Source organism: Haliotis rubra, unplaced genomic scaffold, assembly GCF_003918875.1.
Source record: "Haliotis rubra isolate DU_JTF1 unplaced genomic scaffold, ASM391887v1 Scf1253, whole genome shotgun sequence".
Taxonomy (NCBI): Eukaryota; Metazoa; Mollusca; class Gastropoda; order Lepetellida; family Haliotidae; genus Haliotis; species Haliotis rubra.
The window spans coordinates 127397-148474 of record NW_025765174.1 but is presented as its reverse complement, the minus strand read 5'-3'; the positions used below and the strand labels follow the sequence as shown (position 1 = coordinate 148474).

At 41.6% G+C, this 21078-nt stretch overlaps 1 protein-coding gene across 1 annotated transcript; it reads left to right on the top strand.

Annotated features, from left to right (window-relative positions):
- Positions 1-694: 694 nt before the first annotated feature.
- LOC124266401 lies at positions 695-5207 on the top strand. The gene is made up of 5 exons (XM_046701211.1): positions 695-799; positions 2057-2141; positions 3522-3695; positions 4799-4899; positions 5130-5207. Exons 2-5 carry the CDS (start codon positions 2057-2059, stop codon positions 5205-5207), a joined length of 438 nt encoding a protein of 145 aa, XP_046557167.1. The 5' UTR covers positions 695-799.
- The last annotated feature ends 15871 nt before the right edge of the window (positions 5208-21078 follow it).

Here is a 21078-nt window from a genome sequence, read left to right as displayed (position 1 = left end):
AGTTTCGGGTGCTTAAAGTGTTGTCAGGTGCTGGTTGAAACCCAAGATTGAAACAATGTGTGAATGTGAGTTGCGATGTCTGGCTCAAATACAATCTGGGCAATCATGGAAGAGTGAGTGAGTTAGTATTGTTTTAAGCCGCTTTTAGCAATACTCCTGCGATATCACGGCGGGGGACACCAGAAATGGGCTTCACACATTGTACCCATGTGGGGAATCGAACCCGGATCTTCGGCGTGACGAGCGAACGCTTTAGCCACTAGGCTACTTCACCGTCCCTGCTTAAAGTGAAGCAGGACGCGGGTTGTTTGGCTTTGGTATAATGCCAATTGTCTGAACATCTGGGTGGTGTCCAATGAATGAACGCCGCTTTTATCAATATTCCAGCAGTACCATGGCAAGGGACACCAGGAATGGGCTTCGGACATTGTACATATGGTTTGAAAGGGACACTTCTGAAGTAACCCAGGAATTGCCGCTCGTCATCGCGCGTTAGACATCCCTCTAAGCAACTTGCATTACCGTGAATGATTATCAAATTATTTAAACGATAGGTCTAAGAAAAATAGCGAATACGTACCTACGTGTAAATGCACACTATTGCCACACACGCACGCACATGCACACGCACACAATCTAATCAACAATGGCACACACAAAAGGCAGAGTTTCTCTTTCACTTTTTCACGAACTCGAAGAATTCTATCAAGACCGTGACAATAGCAGATTTGCTTCAGTAGTGGAAAGGCGCTATTATGGGAATATTCAACATCTGAAAATAATCTCAGATCACAAAACTGTAAGTAATATTAGACACTCATGCATTTGTGTGTTTGTTGTTCAACGTCGCACTCAGCAACGATTGCATGTGTCAATCTTCCTCGGTGCCTGTTTATAATTCTTGCTCTTGGCGGGTTTTAAGAGTTGTAAGAATTTGTTCTCGATCCTTTTCACTTTGTGAATTTAACATGTTTTAACGTAACTGTTCAGAATCAGTCTGAAACATAAAACAAAATTGGAAAAAACCCAGACAATATGGAGTTGAACTGAGACTTTCTTATGAAACAAAACATGGTCTGTAAATTATCGCGTCTGGACCAGACAATCCAGTGACCAACATCATGAGCATCAGACAATCCAGAAATCAGCTCTATGGACATTGATCTGTGCAACTAGGATACGATGGCGTGTCAACCCTGATCACCCGATCCCGTTATTTGCGTCTTACGACAAGCATGGGTTGCTGAAGACTGGTTCTAATCCGGATATGGCGAGATAAATAGATAAATAAGAGATGGGTCATTCTTCGAACTCTTGGTAAAAGCACGCCGCTTTTAGCAATATTCCAGCAATTTCACGGCGGGGGACACCAGAAGTGGGCTTCACACATTGTACCATGGCGGCGGTCTGTAAGTAATCGAGTCTGGACCAGACAATCTAGTGATCAATATCATGAGCATCGATCTACGCAATTGGGATACAATGACATGTGTCAACCAAGTCAGCGAGTCTGGTCAGCGAGACCACCCGATCCAGTTAGTTGCCTCTAACGACAAGCATGTGTTGCTGAAGATGAATTTTAACCCGGACCTTAACAGGTCTTAGTTGAACATTCAATTCTGATCTTCGCTCTCCCTACCTACCCCTCAATTCCCAGATATCTTTAGAAATTTATTTCCTTTAAAGCAATATTTCAGCGAACTACGTTTATAACGAAGACTGTTATATCGAACTGACGGATATAACGAACTGTCATATTCGTTTCCCTCAACGTGTAGGATGATGTAGTCGAAATGCGTTTAAAGATTTGTTGGCTTGTTGTTTTACGCCGCACTCAGCAATATTCCAGCTATATGGTGGCGGTCTGTAAATAATCGAATCTGGATAATCCAGTGATCAACATCATGAGTATCGATCTATGTAATTGGGATACGACGGCGTGTCAAATAAGTCAGCAAGTCTGACGACAAACGTGGCATGGGTTCAAGTTTAATCTGGACCTTCACCGGAACATGAAGTATGTATGCACTCATGCGTTAATCTATTTTTCATTCAGATGCTAAAGTACACCATCGACAGAGACAGAAACAGATGTCCTGCAGAACATAACCACGACCCAGTTCACACATTTTGTATTCCAGGTATGTACGTGCCGAACTCTATTAGTTGGCAGTTTGGGTTTTTCTTTTTTGTTTAAGGCAACACTCAGCAATATACTAGCCATATAAATAGTAAATAAAAAATAATCGAGTCTGGACCACACAATCCAGTGATCAACAGCATGAACATCGATCTACGCAACTAGGTTTAGATCTAGTTTGTTGTTAAGCGGCAAACCCCAACTAATATATATGGCGGCGGTCGCTAAATAATCGAGTCAGCACCAGGCAATCCAGTGATCAACAACATTAGCATTGATCTAAATGGGTTACGATGACGTCAACCACGTCAGCGAGCCTGGCCACCGATCCGTTAGTCGCCTCTTACGACAAGCATGGGTTACTGGAGACCAAGTTTATCCCAGGTGCCAAGGACCCACAGTAAAATACATATATATACTGACATTCAAAATATAGTACGCACATGTGGTGTACTTTTTTTTTTACTTCAGTTTACTAAAGAAGACGCCAATGTTTACAGCTATTATTGGAGTTGAGCATGGCAATCTTTACGAATTGTAGAATTGCTAGGTGAAGCCCAATTCATTACGGTATTGCCAACCACCATCCTGGTATTAATATTAAAGTCAGTTTACAAACAAATTACGTATCCGTTAGACCTGGGTTAGAATTGGTCTGTAACCCAACCTGCTCTAAGAGGCGAGTAACGGGTTTGGGTGGTCAGAGTGGTCTGACTGGTTGGCACATGTCATCGTATTCCAGCTGTGTAGAATACTTGATTGTCTTTTCAAGGCTCGATTATTGAAACACCATATAGCTGGAATATTGCCGCGAGTTGGGTTACAACAAACAAAACTCAACCTTGCCTGCCAATGGGACAATCACAGTCCTCTGTATTAAAATTACTGGATATTCGTAAACATGGTTTCACACTTTCCGACTTTAACACAGGATCCACCTTTGTGCGAACACCACCTTTGTACGAACACAACAAGCTTATGTAATGAATCATATGCCTAAAATGTTCCACCCTTCTTTGATATGTATTTCACTCCAGAATATAAATATATTGTCAATTATTGAATAACCTACTCTAAATCCAGCCTATTTTACTTCTTCCTTATGAAAACAGTTTGCCAAGAATACCAATCTATTATTGAGAATATTTGTGTCAACATTTCAAAAAAACACTTAATATACATACCGTTTTTGCCTCCTTTCATATAAAGAGATAATTAAGTATGGCCCTGTGCCCAGATAAAGTTAACTTTCCTTTATCGTATAGAGTGTTAAATATAATTTCTAAACAATTGTTTAAATTGAATCAAGTAGATCTTTCTTATCTAGCGTTGGTGTCATGTATTTTTCTTGTCCATCCCCATGCTATAATTTGTATTTCAGACAGTGCTACTCCCGGTTTCCAGGTGAAACTGGGGTTTGATGATAACTCCCTTGAAGCCACTGCTTATTATGATGAAGATACACTCAAGGATGACAAGTACCAAAGAGGCATATGGTACATAGTTAAGGAGGCATGTATTCCTCTGCAACGTGACAGGACTGGTCTTGACAAGGGTGGGTATTTTATGACGTGAGTGAGTGACTAGGTTGGTGGGTGAGTGAGTAAGTGAGTGAATGAGTGAGTAAGTGAGTGAATGAGTGAGTGAGTGGCTTTTTTTCCAATAGGCGATGTCATTATCAGCAGATGATTCGCAAACTTGGACATTAAAAAAAGCAGCACAATGTCCTATACAAAGTAACGACTAAAACGAAAGTAACGGTCCAAGCAAATTGGATACAGTGACATGTGTCTACCAAGTCAGCGAACCTGACCACTCAATCCTTATAGTCGCCTCTTTAGACTAATTCTGACGCGGATCATCGCAAGTTTGTCTAATAAAGTTTATTATAATCTATATATTTATATAGCGCCGATTTCCAGCTAGGCTGCTCACATGCGCTTTTGTTTTGTTTTTCCCTCAATCACAGGATGTTTGATAACTGTGTTAGCTTCTACACGAAATCGTCGCATGTATTTGCTATACGAAGTTGTCTATCCATAAAAAAATTACCCCTCTGCATATGTTTTCTTTATTACATTCGGTATATGTACATCACTTCTACTTATTCCATTACTGATTGATAATAATACCGAAACGGCGCGCCCACGAAATATCCCAATATGCTACCCATCATAAGGCTTGTCCTTATCAAGTACCCAGTTTAACGTTCGGGCAACAGCTCGAAATAACGGCGACGAATCTTCGACCTTCTGATGGGGGCTGACCCAATGAGTGAGTGAGTGAGCGAGTGAGTATAGATTTACGCAATTTTCCAGCAATATCACGGCGGTGGACACCGGAAATGGGCTTCACGCATTGTAAACTTGCATGGAATCGAACCCGGGTCTTCCACGTGACGAGCGAACGGTATAACCACTTGGCTACACCACCGCCCCGCTGATCCAATGACTTTACAGAGAAGCTAAAAAGCTTTGCACATGGAAACTCTACCTTGTGAACTACTTGTGTTTGTTAAGAACAAACAAATTAAAAGGCAGAGTTCAAACTTTGCTACAGATCAGCAAAACATATTGGCTTTCCAGAGAGGTAATATTTGAATTATGAGTTTAAAAAAGAACTATGTGGTTTTGCCTCACACTTATTCATTGTTGACAGAAAAGTTTCTCGATTCAGACACGTTTGGATCAATGACCATGGACTATGATGATTCCATATTCGATATCCCGTCGATCTGCCCTACAGTCATCCCACCGATGGTACGGTTTGAACAATTTTAAGTCAATATAACTAAAATAGAAAGTTCCACCAAATGAAATATTTGTCTTAACAATGCACAAAACGGATTTAAGGGCAGAGTGGAGAATAGCCAATATGCCAGAGACACTAGCTGGCTCATCATTTTACTAGAAGAAGGGATATATTCATGTGTTCTCAATCAATGAGATTGAGTCATTGACCCAATACTGCTTGTTGTTATCTATTTCAGAAACAGAAGGCAATAAACTTCTTTGAAGTTATCCGTTACAATACCTCCACTGAGAAGTTGAGTCAGTCACGTTTGTGAGCCACATAACCGATATGGAGAAATGTGTACTCTGCTGGTAATTCCCCATATATACTCCAAAAAAAATGTAGGGGAATCTGAACTTTAAATTTAGATAGGAAGTTAAAGTCTTAAGAAACTTTTGAAAGACGTCTTGTGAACGCACCACCATTTCTCTATGTCACCACCCCTAAACGCAATGCATGGGGTGTAAAACTTTAGGGACCACGAACATTTAATATGGACACGAGTTAAGACAAAAATGACAAAATCGTAAATTGATCTTACAATCTTCATATAAAACCATCCATATAATTTATTATTTGTTTTTTTTTCCATTAAAACGTGGTTCTGCAAGCTACACTAACGTGGAATTAGACAGCTGGATGAAAAACATCGGCCAGAAATGACAGTTAAAAGATTATGGCGGCCATCTTGGATTTTTGATTGGCCAACGTTATTTTCTGAACAGGAAGCCCATGGTGAACGATCATGCCAATTTTGGTGCTTGTGTCACAAAGTGTACGATTCGGCCTATTTTGGTCTGTTATCCGCTCTACTAGTGCACGTGCACAACGCAGTAGCCCAATACACGTACATAGGGTGTGATTTGATATTTTGAGGTACTGTAGAAGGTCGATAAATCACTGTAGGCCATTCGTTGTGACAGTCATCTTGTCATCTTGCATAAGGAAGTGCAAGTGTTGATGTACTCTCAAGACATTCATTATTTTCATATCAAAATTAATTGACTCCGATATATTTCCGAATTGTTTCAATCGTAAATTAAAAATGAAGTTCCCCTACTTTTTTCAAGAGTATAGTTGATCATCTGTCCGTTTGTTCCTTGTTGTAGTACATGAAGCGCGTCAAAGCTGTATAAACTAGAACCACTCCTGATATTTGGGACGCTTTTTGTTCTTATTTGACCAGCAAACGTGAGTTTAGTTTCCGCCGCTTTTAGCAATATTCCAGCAATATCAAGTCGAGACACCAGAAATGGGCTTCACACATTGTATCAAAGTGGGGAATTGAACCCGGGTCTTCGGCTTGACGAACGAACTCTTTTACCACTCCGTCTAGAAGGAAGGGTAGAAAGTTACTCTCAGTAACAGAGTCATTGCAAAACAGTAGGAGAACTTGAACAGCAATTAGTCGCAGCTGTCAAGTGGGGGACATGGTGGTTCAATCCGCTAACACCTATCTCTTCAAATTTGCCCGAACGACTACCCCTCAATCTAGGACGCTGGCTATTGCATCCTTTAAATGTAAGTCGTATGTCCCCAATCCATTCCGGTGGTACACCAACCAAATATATGGACACGGATCCACGTCATTCCGTGCTGATAAGTAAGTGCTGGTTGCAGGCAGGACGTGAAGTGTGAAAACTATTACTACTACTACTACTACTACTACTACTACTACTACTACTACTACTACTACTACTACTACTACTACTACTACTACTACTACTACTACTACTACTACCACTACTACTGCTACTGCTGCTGTGACCTGACACGTATCAAATATGTCCAACCAATTTGAGCCGCATGGTGACAACAATCGGCTTGTACCTGGGGGGTCAATAACGTTCTCATTGACATCCAGTGTGGTTTCAGAAAAAACAACAACATTTCATTAAAAGTCATGGAGTTCTCCTAGGCGGCAAATGAACATGGACATTAAAAGCTCCACTGACTGACTGACTGACTGAGTTTGTTTCTACGCCGCGTTTAGCAATATTCCAGCAACATCACGGCGGGGGACACCAGAAATGGGTTTCACACATTGGGCCAAACCTCCTTGTTTATAAACTGAGTCAAAAAAGAAACTTCACAAAATGTAATTTGAAAAATAATGAATAATTTTTCTCTGATGATCCACCTATGTATCCGAAATGGGATCCCTATCTTTTGACGCTAGAAAAAAGTTAGCAAAACCCACTCAAACCCATCCATTCGTCGTGCAAATGACGTTAGTGCCAAATCAGGTTTTGCACGTGCAGTCGATCACGTGATCTTCGCATCGAAGTTTTCTTCATATGCACGTGTTTTGCATTGGCCTCAAGAATTGAAAAAAACCCTTTTAAACCACAGTTCTAAAGGTACTTGAAATGCCACGATTGTCAAATGTGCAACGTGAACGTGCCGTTGGCATGTTGCAAGCGGGAAGATCAGTTATTGATGTCGCAAGAGCAATGGGATGCAGCCGTCATACTGTGTATGACTTGCGAGGTCGTCTACAACAAACTGGCACCACTTCTGATCGCCCAAGGTCGGGTCGTCCACGTGTGTCGTCACGAGCAGAAGACCGTCACATCGTCCTACATCACCTACGTGATAGATTTCTACCGGCTGAGATGTTTAGAGGTCGACTGTCCTCACAGGACATTCGAAATCGGGCTGCCAATCTCCATTCTCGAGGTCCATATCGTGGGCCAATATTGACGCCCTTTCATCAACGTCAACGTCTGCTGTGGGCCCAACGTCACATCCGATGGACCAAGAGAGACTGGAATCGAGTCGTCTTTAGCGATGAATCTAGGTTTACCCTCAGATTCGCAGACGGCAGGCTTAGAGTCTGGAGACGACGTCGTGAACTGTATGCCCAATGTTGTGTACAGGAAGTCGACAGATTCGGGGGCGGAAGTTGCCTGGTGTGGGGTGCTTTCTGTGGGAACAACCGTTCCCGACTTCTGGTCATCCGTGGAAACCTCACAGCTGTTGCTTACCGCGACCAGGTGCTCACCCCTGAACTCGTTCCTTTCATGGCGGCTCATGGCCCAGGTCTACAGTTCCAGCATGAAAATGCTGAGCCGCATACCGCGATGTTGACACGAAATTTCCTTCAAAAACGCTGGAATCAACGTCATGGACTGCCCATCGAGGTCCCCTGACCTTAATCCAATAGAGCACGTTTGGGATGCACTTGAAGAAAGCTTCGTGGTCTAAGGAACCAACCTGAGAATTAGCAGGAACTTGGCTCTGCCTTGCAAGAGCAATGGCGCGGAATCCTTAACCACGTGTTCACAAGCATCAGGCAGTCGATGAGGAGACAGTGTTTGGCAGTGGTGAATGCGTGGGGCGGCCATACACGATACTGAGAAATTTCGCATTTTTATTCTTGTGACTTGACATTTTGTATACCCATGTTTTGGAAAGGCGGTGTAGCCTAATGGAACTGATTATGGCACTGTCAGTGTATCGAGTACCTCACACATATCTCAGCAATGAACTAATAACAATTTAACCATCTCACCATCTCTTATTCTTTTATAGTGCCCTAAAGAAAGAATGTGAAGTTTCTCTTTTGACTAAGTATATTTGGATTGTCCGACTGCGGAGGGAGAAGAGCAGGACAAATCTTAAACCTCATATTTCACCATCACGTAACATGCTTATAAATTATATAGAGTATATGTACTCACACGTTGCTGAGAATCACAAATTTCCCAATTTTGCTTAAACATAGATTTATTATTTGAGATTGTATTCATTCAAAACTGGATAAATAATAATATAGTAACCCTTCTTTAGGCGAACAACCACTTTAATCTAACCGTATGCACTTGATACATGATAAGTCAGAAAAAATGGTTTTCATGGCACCAATCAACAATTTTGCAAATCATGGAACGAGTCATTTACATGTACACAGCATCTGTCAATAGCAGGTATGGGATCCACAAGATGAAATGACATACTGAAACCTAGGATCCATACTTACGATAAGCTTAGATATTTAAACCAAATTAGACCCCACATCATAGTTTTCTGTTGAATCAATGGTTTGATCCATAGCAAAGTGATATATGACATACCATTCACACCTTATCTCAGGTACCTAACAGACAATGATTAACAACAATCTATCAACAGTCACATGCATAACACAGAGTCTCTTAGCCATCGATTCACTAGCAACGACATACCATTCACACATTATCTCAGATACCTAACAGACAATGGTTAACAACAATCTATCAACAATCACATGCATAACACAGAGTCTCTTAGCCATCGATTCACTAGCAACGACATACCATTCACACATTATCTCATGTACCTAACAGACAATGGTTAACAACAATCTATCAACAATCACATACATAACACAGAGTCTCTTAGACATCGATTCACTAGCAACGACATACCATTCACACCTTATCTCAGATACCTAACAGACAATGGTTCACATCAATCTATCAACAGTCACATGCATAACACAGAGTCTCTTAGACATCGATTCACTAGCAACGACATACCATTCACACCTTATCTCAGATACCTAACAGACAATGGTTCACATCAATCTATCAACAGTCACATGCATAACACAGAGTCTCTTAGACATCGATTCACTAACAACGCCATACCATTCACACCTTATCTCAGACACCTTACAGACAATGTTCACAACAATCTTGCCGAGCACAGTGCAGGGCAATAGCAAGTATCATCCGCTAGTGTCTTTCTGTATGTCTTATCAAGGAGGTTGAACAGAAGAGCTTCCGGTGTTCCCGGCAGAGGGTACTTCTGTTACACTAATAAAAAGTGATTTATGCATACATTGCATCATTTTTTAATAATTTGTTTGTTTGTCTGAGACGAAAATGATCTCAAAATAACGGATGGAGGTGCAAGGATTTTCTATTTGCTGTTTAACGTCCGAATGAGCAATACTCCAGCTGCAAGCCGGCAGTCTGTAAGTAATCGTGTCTGGACCAGACAATCCAGCGATCAACATTATGAGCATCGATCTATGTAACTGGGATACGATGACGAAACGAGTGTGGAGTGTGGACAAGATCGAGACAGATGTTAGCACAGCAGGCGGAGAAAGTATGTCTACACATATACAGACTTCACTATATGTGTGGCGGATTACAGATCACCACTGCAATGAGGATTTTCGACAGTATGGTCCTTCCAATACTTACATACGGCGCCGAGCTCTGGGGATATGAGGTGGTAGAACAAATCGAGAGGGTACAGACAAAGTTCATTACACGAATTCTACATCTGCCCTTGACAACCTGCAATGATGCGGTGCTCGGCGAAAGTGGACGACCTCTATTATATGTTTCTTATGTAAATAAATGTGTTAAATATTGGGCAAAAATAATCAACATGAATAACGACAGATTACCGAGGCAAACCTATCTTATGCTATATGGATTAGAAAATGTCAACAGATCTTCTTGGGCCACAAAAATCAAACATATCTTATTCCAGTTTGGATTCGGGTACGCTTGGGTTATGCAAGATATTGGACATATTGATATTTTCATGTCTGAGTTCAAACAAAGAGTGTCTGACTATAACATTCAACGATGGCAGGCTTCAATAGCATCTAACTCCAAGTTGACAGCATATTCATCTTACAAAACAGTTCTGCATGCGGAATCCTATCTCTCACAAATGAGTTCCCCGCCATTGAAGCAAGCGTTAACTAGATTCAGATGTGGCTGCGACCAGCTAATGATCGAAATGGGGAGACGTTTGGGCATAGACATCGAGAACCGTTTATGTAGATACTGCCTTCGATATAACATCCAGCTTGTCGAAAACGAGAACCATTTTATCCTTGTCTGCTGTGCCTTCACCGACTTAAGAAAGCAGTATATTGAGTACAAATACTACAGTAACCCCTCATTTGAAACATTTGTTCGACTTATGTCCTCAATTCATCAACTTACTTCTGTGAACTTGTCTAAATACATATATTTTGCTTTGAAATTATATGAATCACTCCATTTGTAATCATAATATTGAAATGTTTTGTACTGTGGGCCTGTGGCCTAAAAACACATAAATAAAACTCTTATCATAGATACGATGACGTGCGAACCAAGCCATCGAACCTGACGACAGACGTGACATGGGTTCAAGGGAAGAAGAAGTATGCTGGCTCTCCTGCGTTTTTGTTATTCAGATGCTTAGGAACAACATCGACAGATTTAATTAAAACTGAAAACGTCTAAGATCTCTTTCTGTCTCTTTTAGTTTCCACTCAGATATCGGTCAATCTGCCCTAAACTCTTCTGTTTACACGGATCACATGGTTACCACAAGCAAGCCTTTACGTAAAATGGGTTCATGTTCCGTGTACGGTCCTCTAAAAAAATATATATTAATCTAAAAATTATTGGAAGCATTCAGTGATACATATTTATTAAATTCGGTGTATATTACAATTGATCACAGCTGTACAGAGGTTATATTAAATGTACTTGGCAAACTGTAAGATGTCAGTTATTCACAATCCAACCGTAAAAATACACTTTGTCATAAATGGTTTTTACTGTAAAAGGTGAATCAATTATAACCGTTTCATTAAATTTTTAATCAAAACGGGATAATGTAACAGTTTCCTTTCAACCTGATAAACTCGTGGGAATATTGAGAAAAAATTCAGGGATTTTGTTGAATAACGTTTATTAAAAGGAAAGTAAAACATACTCTGCAAAGAGAAAACACTTGGCTTAGAAATATGTTGCAATGGATATAAAGAATGTTTTAACAGCAATCTAACATAATAAGAAAACAGAAAACGAACTCTTGAGATCCCCCAGACCCCCACCGCTGGCCTTCTCATAAAAACAATGGAGGGGGTGAATGTTTCCTTCTCCAATGACGTAAAAATTCTCTTTCTCTCATCAGTTGTACATACATTGACAGTACCGATGTTCATTGCAATCAGTGGATAGCCTGGTCCGTATTCACGCTTCCACTGACACCAAACAGCTGGAATATTGCTGAGTGGACATTTACACAAACAAAGTGTCAATACCCAGTTTATTGGCCACACGATGTTTGACAAGACCGTCATCCATGCACGTGGGTAACGATGTTTGACAAGACCGTCATCCATACATGTGGGTAACGATGTTTGACAAGACCGTCATCCATACATGTGGGTAACGATGTTTGACAAGACCGTCATCCATACATGTGGGTTACGATGTTTGACAAGACCGTCATCAATACATGTGGGTAACGATGTTTGACAAGACCGTCATCCATACATGTGGGTTACGATGTTTGACAAGACCGTCATCCATACATGTGGGTAACGATGTTTGACAAGACCGTCATCCATACATGTGGGTAACGATGATTGACAATACCGTCATCAATACATGTGGGTAACGATGATTGACAATACCGTCATCCATACATGTGGGTAACGATGTTTGAGAAGTCCATCAAACATACATGTGGGTAGCGATGTTTGGCAAGACCATCATCCATGCACGTGGGTAACGATGTTTGACGAGACCATCATCCATACATGTGGTTAACGATGTTTGACAAGACCACCATCCATACATGTGGGTAGCGATGTTTGGCAAGACCGTCATCCATCCTTTTGGTAGCGATGTTTGACAAGACCACCATCCATACATGTGGGTAGCGATGTTTGGCAAGACCGTCATCCATACATGTGGGTAGCGATGTTTGGCAAGACCACCATCAATACATGTGGGTAGCGATGCCATCAGTGGAAGGTCGGTTACTGTGGGCCCATACAGCCTGACCATCCGATCCCGTTAGTCGCCTTTTACGACAAGCATGGATTACTGAAGACCAAATATACATATCTAAACCGAGTCAAAATGGCACTGATATAGTATACAAAACAACTTATAAACAAGACTCAGAGACTTAAGCAAATGAAGTTATGTAATGGCGGCTTAAATGAAGTATTTTAAAGATGCTCTTTAGAATATTAAAATAGTAGGCCATTCATCTTGTCTTATTTTAGATAATCCATTTGCTATACATGGGGTAGTGTAGGTTGGTTGGTTTGTTGTTTCACGTCGCACTCAGCAGTATCCCAGCTATATGGCAGTGGTCTGTAATTAACCGAGTGGGGACCAGTGATCAACAGTATGAGCATCGATCTGCGCAATTGGGATACGATGGCATGTGTCAAACAAGTTAGCGAGCCTGACCACCCGATCTCGTTGGGCGCCTCTTATGACAAGCATGGGTTACTGAAGATGATTTCTAACCCGGATCTTCACAGGTGGCTATAGCTTGGAATACAGGAACGACTGGTCAAGACTATCAGGCACTTTATTTGCGTCCAGTCCGACGCTCTCGACAAGCAGTCAGGCAACTTTTCGCCAGAACATGAAGATATTTGGTTCGAAACCCTGAAGGGACTCTTCTTAAACATATACGTCCGGACAAAGAATTGTTCTCATTGCAAGTTTATTGTCGGGACCGTTACTTTGATCAGCTGCGACCAGATTACAAACATTGTTCTCAAAGCAAGTTGATTGTCGGGACTGTTATTTTAGTCTGTCATCCGTAATTGAAAGAGTCCGTATTATAAAGCAACTTTAATGATAAATTAAGAACAATTTTGCCGGGATTCAGAGCGTAGTCCGGATTATGGAGAAAACCGGATTACAAAGGGTCCTGATTTGACAGATTTCACTGTAACTGTGTCTTATCTGACCACTGTCTAATAGTCGTTCTGTATTCACAGTATGAAGTCGGAAACCATTTGATGAATACTGTTGGAGGTTGGACCAGAAATTATTGAGAATTTTAGGAGTATGTTTAATTGGATTTCTAGTTTAAACAACCTTGACCAGCTATCAAGTGCATGGTTTCATTCAAGAGAGACAACTCCGTTTATCCTTTTCATTAGTTTGTGAAGAGTTATCCCCCTTGGTTTACTTGCTAGCAGACGACATTTTCAGTTATCCTCAGTAAGGATGATTTAGAGAAGAGGTAGTTGATTTTAGAATATTATAACAAGGATATCAGATCAGCTAAAGTGATTTCAAGTAGAACAGGCATCCCTTTGTCCACTGCTTATCGTGTTTTGAAAACAATATTGCAAATTGATATGACATTGAGCACTAGGGAGGCGCAGGTAGGCCCAGAAAATGTACTGTCGGTGACAGGAGGCGGCTTGGTATTCTTGTTTCTAAACACAAACGAAGGAATTTAGAAAACTTAAGGCTGGATATTATTGATAGAGGAACTGTGGCTGTCTGTAAGGAGAAAATTTTGAACTGAGCTGCATGCAATGGGTTGGCAGCAAAGTCGAGGAATTCTATCATCAATCATGAAACCTGAACAAAAGGAGCGAAGGTTGAACTGGTGCTTACAGCATAGGATCTTTAACTGGGACAATGTGATTTTCTCAGATGAAATTTCTGTGTGGTTGTTTCCTAATACACTGAAACTTTGGACCAAACAAACTGAAAAACCTTTGTATCAGCGCCCAAAGTACAGTCCGAAATTTAACGTGTGGGGGGCATATCTGTGTTCGGGGCAACGCCCCTCTGTGTGTTTGAAGAGAATATGAACAGTGAGTGGTACACAGATATTTACTTCCATCTGCTCAGGTGTTCTATGGACATTTTTAGATTTTCCAGCAGGGCAACGACCCAAAACATCGTTCAAAGCATTCACAGGCCTGGTTTCGGACCCAAATATGACATTTTTAGATTGGCTAAGCTATAGCCCTGACCTAAATCCAATAGAAAATGCCTGGGGACCTATGAAGGAAAGTGTCAATAAGAAAAATCTGACATGAAAGAAGAGATGGTCCGATATTGGGACAGCATGGACCACGACTTTCTAACTTCTTTGATCAGTAGTATGCCCCGCCGCATTGAAGCCTGCATTGCTGCCCATGGCGACTTGACAAAATACTAACTGTTTACCTGGCTTTGAATCTGGAGTTATGTTCTGCTAATATTCACATTTAATACGTGAGTACTGAGTGAATTTTGTTTTTTAAATTACAATCATTAAATTCTCAATAATTTTTAGTTGTGCTGTTTAAAAGTCCATGCATCTTTGAACTGGAACTCAGACAGTATCTCGACACAGCGGTAGCCAGCAGGAGCTCGGGGCTCACATTTCTTCCTCCTGCCACATGTGTGGTGGGAACATGACCCAGCTAGGGCCTGAAACAACAGATACATGGACGATGTTGAAATCATTTCTCCAACATTTGACTATAATCCCTTTAGTGGCCTCTTACCTGTCTCTGCTAAATCATTAGCCACGCCTATCCCATTACTTCTCAACGTTTCTCTCTGTGAGATCGTTAGCCACGCCTATCCCACCACTTCTCAACGTTTCTCTCTGTGAGATCGTTAGCCATGCCTATCCCACTACTTCTCAATGTGTCACTCTGTGAGATCATTAGCCACGCCTATCCCACTACTTCTCAACGTTTCTCTCTGTGAGATCGTTAGCCACGCCTACCCCACTACTTCTAAACGTTTCTCTCTGTGAGATCGATAGCCACGCCTATCCCACTACTTCTCAACGTGTTTCGCTGTGAGATCGTGAGCCACGCCTACCCCACTACTTCCCAACGTTTCTGTCTCTGAGTTCGTTAGCCACGCCAACCCCACTACTTCTCAACGTTTCTCTCTGTGAGATCGTTAGCCTCGCCTACTCCACTACTTCTCAACGTGTCTCTCTGTGAGATCGTAAGCCACCCCTATCCCACTACTTCTCAACGTGTCTCTCTGTGAGATCGTTAGCCACGACTATCCCACTACTTCTCAACGTTTCTCTCTGTGAGCGGCCGCCATATAGCTGGGATATTGCTGAGTGCGGCGTAAAACTAAACTCACTCACTCATTCTCTCTGTGAGATCGTTAGCCACGCCTACCCAACTACTTCTCAACGTGTCTCTCTGTGAGATCGTTAGCCACGCCTACCCAGCCACTACTTCTCTCTGTGAGAACGTGTCTCCACTACTTCCCAACGTGAGATCGTTAGCCACGACTATCCGTTTCTACTTAGCCACGCCTACCACTCTTCTCAATGTGTCTCTGGTGAGATCGTGTCTCTGCTTCTCGTTTCTCTCCTGTGGGATCGTTAGCCACGCCTACCCACTACTTCTAAACGTTTCTCTCTGAGGATCGTTAGCCACGCCAACCCACTACTTCTCAACGTGTTTCTGCTGTGAGATCGTTAGCCACGCCTATCCACTACTTCCCAACGTTTCTGTCTCTGAGTTCGTTAGCCACGCCAACCCCACTACTTCTCAACGTTTCTCTCTGTGAGATCGTTAGCCACGCCTACTCCACTCTCTCTGTGAGATCGTAAGCCCAACGTGTCTCTCTGTGAGATCGTTAGCCACGCCTATCCCACTACTTCTCAACGTTTCTCTCTGTGAGATCGTTAGCCACGCCTACCCCACTACTTCTCAACGTGTCAACGTTAGCCACGCCTTCTCTCGTTAGCCACGCCAACCCCACTACTTCTCAACGTGTCTCTCTGTGAGATCGTTAGCCACGCCTATCCCACTACTTCTCAACGTGAGATCGTCTCTCTGTGAGATCGTTAGCCACGCCTACCCCACTACTTCTCAACGTGTCTCTCTGTGAGATCGTTAGCCACGCCTATCCACTACTTCTTGTCTCTCTGTGAGATCGTTAGCCACGCCTACCCACTACTTCTCAACGTTTCTCTCTGTGAGATCGTTAGCCACGCCTATCCCAACTACTTCTACTTCTCTCTCTGTGAGATCGTTAGCCACGCCTACCCAACCTACTTCTTAGCCACGCCTAAACGTTTCTCTGTGAGATCGTTAGCCACGCCTACCCCACAACTTCTCAAGTTCGGGATATTGCTAGCCACGCCTATCGGCATAGCTTCTTAACTTCACTCAATCGTGTCTCTCTGTGAGATCGTTAGCCACGCCTACCCCACTGCTTCTCAACGTGTCTCTCTGTCTTAGCCACGCCTATCCCACTACTTCTCAATCGTTAGCCACCCTACCCGTTCTTTCTCTGGCCGGATCGATAGCCACGCCTGTCCACTGATCGTTAGCCACGCCTACCCAATTTCTTCTTAACGTGTCTTTCTGAGATCGTAAGCCACGCCTATCCCACTACTTCTCAACGTGTCTCTCTGTGAGATCGTTAGCCACGCCTATCCCACCACTTCTCAACATTTCTCTCTGTGAGATCATTAGCCACGCCTACCCTACTGCTTCTCAACGTCTCTCTCTGTGAGATCGTTAGCCACGCCTACCCCACTACTTCTCAACGTGTCTTGATGTTTGAGTACGGAGATCTTCTCATCAGTGAGATTAAACTTGGCTATAAGTGTGTTGTGGTTTAGCGGGTCTGGAGTTTCTACCTATGCGATGCGCCCTTAAAATACCGCCTCTATTCCACTCCTTAATTTTCACATGTTAATTCAAAACTAACACGATTGAATCCCTACACGACTCAAACGATTCATTTTGCTGTTCAGGTAGACCACAGAAGACAATGCTGTGCCTTCTACTGAACGCCTCAAGCTCTAGTCTGACTCGTGAGCGGCACCCGTGAGCTGCGACTACTTTTCAAGATTATCGGTTCTGTGTACAAGTGTGCCCATGTCCGTATATACGCTCGCTTGCTCATGTTTGATTCTATCGACTTCATCACGCATATCGGAAATGGATTTTTCTAATGTGGTGCATTTTGTAGTCAGCACACTTGATTTAATTTTAATTGCATTCATCTCTGACGTAAACATCTCTTTGAAATCTCTTAACTCTGTCCGCATATCATTTCTAATATCTGTTTTCAAGTTAACAAGATCTATCGTAGTTACAGCAGGGCCTGGGTTTTCTTCCACATCGTTCGATTGTATGATGTGTTGTTTGATCACATGTTCCGGAGAAATAGTTCTCATACTATTTATGTAGTTGATATGTGCAAGTGTGAAATATATGTTAAACTAAGTGCGGCCTAACTGTAGTCTCAGTGGTAGGGACATAGGAAACGTAGAAAAAGGGCTTAACTGAGGAGAGATTAGTGCACTTTTAACTGAGTCCAAAACGATTTATTTGGAACAGACAATGGCTTTATGCAAATTAGTGTGCGACGATATTATATTACAAATGAAACTCTTAAATGCCCCGTTTGAAATTAGACGTAGCTTCACTATAAACGATAGCTGGCGTAAAAAGTCATAACTTTCATCCTGAAACAGTTAAGGATGTAGCTACCATTGAGTCTCACTGTCACTATAAAAAGAAACAGATAGGAAGGGTCGTCTCAAAAGCAGAACCAGGACGGGTGTCGCAGACGATCGTTGGGGTCGGGCTGGGGGATAGAGATATCAGCTAAAATAAGATAGTCCTTTAGGGCAATTATAATGGGGAAGGACACGGCATGTGATAACAATTTACAAATAATACCCAGTCCTGTCGATCTATATATTTTGCCACATTTAATACGATGCGTTTCTATGGTTATCAGGTATCATACTCTTTTACATATCTCAACATAAACTTCATGAAAGATTTCAACATATGCTATTTCGATATATGCTATTTGCAGTTATATTTTAGTGATATAGAGTGACAGCCTAAATACATTTTTTTTTCTATTTCCGACAGTACGTTAGTGACATGATGGGAGGAAGTGCACTCGTATTGAATCTAGGCTTGCTGTTTTCTGCTTGCACATGATGCCTATAGATGGAGAGATGGACTAAGAGATACAAGAATTATGATCGATAACATAATGAAAATATTAAAAGCTGTTGTTCATAATATCACATACTGAGACGCTAACTACAGCAAATTATATGTTCGTATTGCATAAAGATGGATAAATTCCCGATAGCACGATGGAAATATTAATAGGATGGCGTAAAATCAACCTCCCATTGCAGGTACCCGTGAAGATCCGGGTAAGAATTGATCTTCACTAACCCATGCTTGTCGTAAGAGGCGACTAACGGGGTTGGGTGGTCTGGCTCGCTGACTTGGTTGACACATGTCATCGTGACCCAATTGCGTAGATCGATGCTCATGATGTTCATCATTGGATTGTCTGGACCAGACTCGATTATATACAGACCTCCACCATATAGCTGGATTACTGCTAAGTAAACCAACCAACACATTGCAGGGACTGTTATAGAAAAATAATACGTCTTATCTTCAAGGTGACCTCTTCAAGGTGAGTCACGTGCTTCTATATCAGAGTTGAATCGACGTGTCCACAGCAGACGTATCATGGAAAGGGTTGCTTTCATCACTAAACTAGGTGTAGCCTAGTGGCTAAAGCGTTCGCTCGTCACGCCGAAGGCCCGGGTTCGAATCCCCACATGGGTACAATGTGTGAAGCCCATTTCTGGTGTCCCCCGCCGTGATGTTGCTGGAAGATTGCTAAAAGCGGCGTAAAACTAAACTCAGTCAGTACTCATCACTAAAATTACACGAGAGTCGAAAACTGTGCCTATGCTACTACACAACACACAGCTTCTTAAAATATGCCAACTTTATAAGTTCAAATCTTAATATGCTAAGTTGACATTTGAAGTTATTAGCAAATTTGTAGACCATTGCAATGGCATATCTCCGACTCCGTGGTGTAGTGGTTAGAGCGTCCACCAGGAGAGTGAAAAGTCGCGGGTTCGATCCCCGGCAACATCATACCAAAAGACGTTAAAACATGGTACTTGTTGGTCCCTGCCTGGTTCTCGGCTTTAATGGGTACAACAAGGACTGGTCGGCTCGGAGTCAGTATAATGTGTCTGAGTTGGGTATTCAGGCTTCACTGCGGCATGGTATCTCAGTGAGCTAGCACTATAAAACCAGCTTCAGTCTGGGCTAGTACAAGCAGCCGCACATACACATACACATACACACGCATGTACGTCGTCATATGAGAGAAATATTCTTAAGTGCGACGTTAAACCCCATTTCATCTCACCTTACATCGACATTTCAACTGAGTATGTTCAACATACTCTCGTAACTACCATATTACGTTGAATATGATTGTTAATTTGAAATATTTATTAGTCCCTTAATGTAACTGTCTAGTATGTGTTTTCTGTAATCTTTCTAGTTCCAATCACTGATGGGACATTCAAGCAGAGCTACAGGTTTCTTGGTTTGTATTGGACGCAGCTGCACCAACTGCAGACAAATGTCCATCATCATTTTTAGAAATAAAAGGCAACTCTGGCATATATATACAGTCAGTCACAAGACAGGGATGTACAGGGATATTGTATACATACATCTCAGTATATACTGCACACTGGTATAATGACTAGTTGGTGTCTGGACATATATATTGTCTACATTTGTGAACGAATTCAGAAAGTTTTAGGATTACTGGAATCCAAATCTGAAAGTCCAAATGATTAAAGGAGAATACGTACGAAAACAAAACTATTGATATATTGTAAAGGGTATTCTAAAAGTCACATTCCGTGATTAAAATTGAACAAAAAGTTTGTAAAATAGCAATAAAAACATTATTCAGTATGTTCCAAACTTAGTATAAAGTTGATGATCTTTTCATCACTCCGGTCACAGAATTTAACAAAATTCTGCAGTGATAGCATTGGTGCCAGTGCCCCAAAGACGCTCTTTCTGTCTTCATTAAGTATTGCAAAGTTTGGGAGTTTAGGAGTACATGTTTTGCACAGTTTTGTACATACATGTACATAGGGCACACTGTCTCGCAAAGATTTCCATGCTAGCTATTTTCACAACAGATGCTAATTTTACTTGGAACTTGTGATGAACATAGGCTATTTTCCATAGTAAGTTTGTAGTTAATTCCGGATGGATAAGAGATTCATGATTCCTGTGGCATATACGTGCCCCAAATCACATTTTGAGAATCAGTTATTTCAGAATCGTCAACAGAAACGTGCCGTCTTATAATTTTGGTTTGTTGAAGTTTTAGAGTGAGTGAGTGAGTTAAGATTTAAAGTCACATCGGCAATATTTCAGCCATATCGTGACTAAAGCAAGTTATAAATATATCAACAATTGAAGTGAAATTATAAACTTCTGCCGACGAAGGACAGTAAAATAACTAGATTATCACAGATATAGATATAAAACTAGTAACTAAATCTAAAACATTTGAACT

Bases quoted from the DNA above. Each gene is read 5' to 3' on its own strand.
- LOC124266401 (XM_046701211.1), top strand. From the start codon at position 2,057: ATGCTAAAGTACACCATCGACAGAGACAGAAACAGATGTCCTGCAGAA. The intron at 3,696-4,798 runs GTGGGTATTTTA...CATTGTTGACAG, and splicing joins CAGGACTGGTCTTGACAAGG to AAAAGTTTCTCGATTCAGAC. The intron at 4,900-5,129 runs GTACGGTTTGAA...TATCTATTTCAG, and splicing joins CTACAGTCATCCCACCGATG to AAACAGAAGGCAATAAACTT.